This window comes from Monopterus albus, unplaced genomic scaffold (genome assembly GCF_001952655.1).
Source record: "Monopterus albus unplaced genomic scaffold, M_albus_1.0 scaffold55.1, whole genome shotgun sequence".
Classification (NCBI taxonomy): domain Eukaryota; kingdom Metazoa; phylum Chordata; class Actinopteri; order Synbranchiformes; family Synbranchidae; genus Monopterus; species Monopterus albus.
The window spans coordinates 1,562,911-1,568,077 of NW_018127935.1; the positions used below are offsets into that span (position 1 = coordinate 1,562,911).

The 5,167-nt window shown below is 39.3% G+C and overlaps 1 protein-coding gene across 3 annotated transcripts in view; it reads left to right on the forward strand.

Annotated features, from left to right (window-relative positions):
* dnajb6b (DnaJ heat shock protein family (Hsp40) member B6b) overlaps positions 1–5,167 on the forward strand; it is a 29,505-nt gene that overhangs the window by 2,371 nt on the left and 21,967 nt on the right. For all 3 annotated transcript variants that reach the window (XM_020602332.1, XM_020602334.1, XM_020602333.1), the window contains exons 2-3: positions 3,305–3,422; positions 4,477–4,586. In XM_020602332.1, the coding sequence (XP_020457988.1) occupies positions 3,358–3,422; positions 4,477–4,586 (175 nt within the window). In that variant the 5' untranslated portion in view covers positions 3,305–3,357. The remainder of the gene's footprint in view (positions 1–3,304; positions 3,423–4,476; positions 4,587–5,167) is intronic.

A 5,167-nucleotide genomic window follows, 5' to 3' on the forward strand; every position in this document is an offset into this window, starting at 1 on the left:
TTCCTGCCTTGACTCTTGTTAATCATGACTCACCATTGCAAGAATTTGGCATTTAGTCTCATTTATATAGTTACACAACAGTAGCGCTTTAAATGAAATCTCATGACACCAAATGTCTGTGCAGATTCTCAGTCATCCAGGTCATAGTAAGCGGAAAAAAATTAACATTAAATCTCATGACACCAAAACACAGTACAGCTGGAAAAAAAGTGAACAGATTTTAGTTGGAATCTCCTGCTGCTCATTTTATGTGAATGTATTTGCTCCTGACATCAAACCTTTGCTGGGAGATGTAGTCCTTCCAGAGAGTCCTGCCCTGAGGTAATCTTGCAGTCAGTGGTACTCGGTACACCTGCCAGGTATTCGGATGCTGGAGTTGAGATCCGGACAAGTTACCAGTGCGGCTGGTGCTTATAAACACATCGCAGAGGTCTTTGCCTCATCACTTAGTGTGAAATAAGGCCATATGGCCTTTAGAGATGTTTCATTTTGACTGCTTACATGTGCAGCCACATTTGTTGGATGTGCACAAGAGGGTCAGATTCAAGATTAACCATATTATTACTTTGAGAATCAGCAGATCTGATCTGATATATATAACTGGCTGTGTCCATCTCTGGATTTTTGTTTCACTCATGAAAAAAACCTAAAGATATTAATTATTATCGTTCTTTGTTAGTGTGATTGTTTTTTGATTAGGCAATCCATTGTTTAGTTTAGGAAATGCCTATCTAAGGCGATGTTTTGAATGCCCAACATTTTTAGAAAAAGTCACACGAAAACAATGACTTTCTGGGCCATATATCTTTATATCATCAGGATGTTATAACATGTGGCAATCAGGCGTTGCTCACTAATACTGCTGTGTGCCAAATATCCCCAGGACCTCGCATGCTCACAACACACAAACTAAGTCTAACTGCAAAGGCCACAGGTTATAAATAGCAAGCAAACGGGACAGAGTGGACCCCCAGTGCAAGTAGTTTTCACTTGTTTGTTTTTCATTTTTCTTATGATAGCTAAGTTATCCCTTGATAATTAATGATGGGCTCTGCCTTTGCGTGATATTTTTCTTCATTGTTTTAGTTGGCTTGTTGTAATCTGATGTATGATTACAGCCTGTATGAGAAAGACGGATGCTTTGAATTGTTGGATTGTTTGTTCAAGTTGGTGTGTGAAAGTGAATCAGCTACAGTGGCTTTAGAAAGTACTTTCCTTCCCTTTCTGCACATGCTATGCTGTTGTAAATTTCAGTTTAAATTGACAAAGTTGCCATTTTGTCCTTCAGTCTAAGATTTCAGTTGTGAAGGACTTTCTGAAGCTACTGCGAAGTGTGCAAATTTCAGATGTGATTAGTTTTTATCATGGCTTTTTGTCTAACCAGAGTTTATCTCTTATATTTGTTTCCGCTCATGCTCTGTTATGGAGGAGCAGATTTTATGGTTTGGTTCCAACAAAGTAAGATTGTAGCTTGTTTATTATGTGAAAGTGGAGTAAACCTGTTTTGTTAGCTGTCAGACAGTATCATTTAATATTAAAAATGTGAGGTCCTTTGAGATTGAGCTTTGAATGTAACCTGAGGGGACAACATGCCAGGTTCTCTTGTCCGTGAATTAAGGTATTCTGAGCCAGAACACTGTAGCTTTAATTAACCTGATGGAAGAAGCAACGCTCACACTTAGCTCCTCTTTATACAGACCACAGGAAAAGGTTGAAACCAGAGCTGCTTCCTGTTGTGCTGGTGTTGAAATATAATTTGTGATATACTATGTTTAAGTATGACCCACAGCAAAAAATATAGCAGGCAAAACCTAGAGGGAAACATATTAGATCATTTGTCAAGACGGTTTTATTTAGAAAGGATGTTTCCCTTGTGGCTTGGCAGCAGTTTGATTTATATTTTTAATGGCCTTAGGTTGCCACATATGGTTATTTCTAGGTATTAGAAATGTTCTAAGCTTAGAAATACAAGATCTTTACAAATGTTAAGCTAGATTAAACATTACATTTGACTGTTTACTAAACCTTAACCTCCGTACTTACCGTTTCTACACCTGTCAAGGTGTCCATTCTTCCACAGCACATAACTGGGTTTACGTTAACAGTGGCAGATTTTACCACTCAGAATTCCCCAATTTCAGACAGGTGTTGACAGTAAGCTTCTTATTTTTACTTGATAACGGCTGAATTTGACAGCAGAAATGGCAGCTGTCTCTAACTGGTTTTTCCAGGTGTAGATAGCTAATTAAACTATCCTTAGATCAAGTTGGATGAAAATGCCGTCTCTTGCTGACTCGTGATCCCTGGAAACGAGGTCTAACAATACTCGTGCACTTGTTGCCAATACAGAAGATATCTTGGGTTTCCTAGAGTGTAATAAACCACTCCAAATCCAATAAAGAGTAGAACAGACCTGCTAACATTATCCTAAACTTGGATGTCTGATGTCCTAGCCACAAACTGAGCTCTTCTGTCAGTAACCTTTAATCCCATAAACTAAGTGTGCTTATGCGCTCCTTGACCTTTGAAATAACACTGATGAATTAAACTAATTAGCTGGAAATGCTAACAGTTTCAGCTTCTGTTAAGGGAGTTGGTTTACTGAACTGTCATTTGGAGAATGGATATTTACTTACATTTTGGCTACTTTGTTAGTCATGCGATCTTGATCCAGTTTGTAGTTTCTCTAATGCTGTCTCTAGATCAAAACTCAATACCTTTGCAGCTGTTGTTGTTATAATCCAAACCAGTTAGGCTCAGAGTGCAGGAGAGATTTTGAGCAGATGACCATGATAATACAGTATGTTGGTGCAGTTTATGCTCTCTGTGTTGTATTATTAGTGCAAAAAGTTGGAACTCTGAGGCTAAAAGTAAAGGACTTGAATTTTCTCTCTATTTGTCATACATGCTCTGTCTTGCTTTTGAGAGCCTGCTCATATCTTCAGCATTAGATGATGATTTAAAAAAATATTTCATGTTTTTTATAGTGATATCCAAATTTGAAAAGTAAAACATGATTTACATGTTCCTTCTTTCGGCCTCAGGGTTGAGGATGATTCCCTGCTAATTATGTGGTTTTGTTTGGCTCGTATTAGCCTCCCTCATTTCTATTTCAGTACAGTTGATTACATTGTTGGTATCGCCACCCTGTTTAATGCCATTGCCCCCTTCGTCCCCTTTACAGTTATCCGTCTGAAAGGGAGCTATTGGTCACACATGGCTATGCTCAGCTGAAGTTTGCTGAACTTTATTTCTCCTTTAACATGACCTTACAACACCTTTTTTTTTATTTTATTGTCCACAGAGACATAGCAGACCCTCACACAAGACAGCACCCAAGATCACACAGACAGAGCTATGGTGGAGTACTACCAGATATTAGGAGTCCAGAAAAATGCAACGCAAGAGGATATCAAAAAAGCGTAAGTGCCCCTAGTGTTTTCTGCTCTATTTTTTCCTGGTGTTTTATATGTTGGTCACTCAGAAGGGTGTAATAGGTTAATTATATCTGCCTCTAAGCAGACATGAGGAAAGAGAGCAGAGAGATTGCGCTGCAGGAAGTTTCCACTGTTCCTCCTGTAACCTTGCTGCTGTCAAATACCTTCCTCCTAAACTCACCCACCTCTCATAGTCACCCAGTTAATTCTAAGCTGTACTTAATGTTTATTTCCATTTTGCAAATGTTAACATGCTAGCATGTATCAGTATTGAAGTACAGTATATGCCAGCCATTTAATGGATGAAGAAAAATGCCAAAAGTATGTTTTGAAATGGTCTCACTGAAATATAGTTGTCCTGCCTGGTACATTTTTTTATTTTCAATTATGTATTTATGTATACTTACTTAGGTTAAAGGGTTATAAAAATACACATCAGCCAATATGTCACTAGTGGATTTCTTTAAAGTAAAAAAAAAAAAAAAATCTGTGTCAATATTGGCCTCAGAATATCTGTATTGGTCAGGCTACATTTAACATGATAAACATTACAGGTGCCAAAAATCAGTGTTAACATTGTTAGAAAGTTTGTATAATGACACTAGCATTTACTTACTTGTTCAGCTGACCAGGCTTTAGACAGCTAGATAATGTCACAGATAACAGACATCGACTACAAAAGACTATTCACCATAGATCCATGAGGGAGCCAATCCCTGGATTGTGCAGCCTTTCTTGCTGCCTGACTGTCAGTTTCCACAGCATCTCTGTCCACTGCTGGGCTTGGAAACAAACAGCTGGTGCAGCATAAGCCACGGTATAAGGTCTACGCTGCACGTCAGTGGGGTCAGGTCTTTGTTATTTCTGCTTGGGTGGGGAGAAGGACTGTGTGTGTATAGAGAAGTGGTGGTTGTCGTTGGTGTAGTTGTGGTTGCCATCCTAAAAGAAGATGTGCATGCATTTCTGATATGGTGGTGTATGTGTGTTATATGTGCATCAAAGTTTGTCTAACTGTATTTACACAAGGTATATGTTCCAGTTACAGAAAATTGGCACTGAAGTGGCACCCAGACAAAAACCCAGACAACAAGGATGAAGCTGAGAGGAGGTTCAAAGAGCTGTCTGAGGCATATGAAGTGCTCTCAGATGGTAAGATTTTTCTGCAGAGATAAATTATTTTATATAGTCATGTTGAGCACTGCCTTTTTATTGTAGCAACTGATATTTCTCTGAAGTGCACAGTTTTAAATGAGCTGCAACTATGGAAGCTGACTTTTGTCTTTCCTCATCTATGACAGAGGAGATTGTAGCAGTATCTGAATGGTAGTGCAGTCCTGGTGAGATAAGCCTTAAAGGAAAAGGCCAGTCATTTTCTGTATTAATAGTACTGTCAGCAATCTCCATACAGAGCTGTCAGTCTTGGATTAGCTTGTTCATCTGTGTGTGATGGATCTCAGGGAAACACACTGGGTGACAACTATTTACATTTAGAAACTGAGCAGCCAGTGACATTATATATAGTTGATTTAAATAGGTCGCAGGTTAAATCTTGCATGACAGACGGCTGTCTTATAGTTCCATCCATCCATCCATTTTCCTCTGCTTATCCGGGACCGGGTCGCGGGGGCAGCAGTCTAAGCAAAGACTTCCCTCTCTCCAGACACTTCCTCCAGCTCCTCCGGGGGAATGCAGAGGCGTTCCCAGGACAGCCGAGAGACCTAGTCACTCCA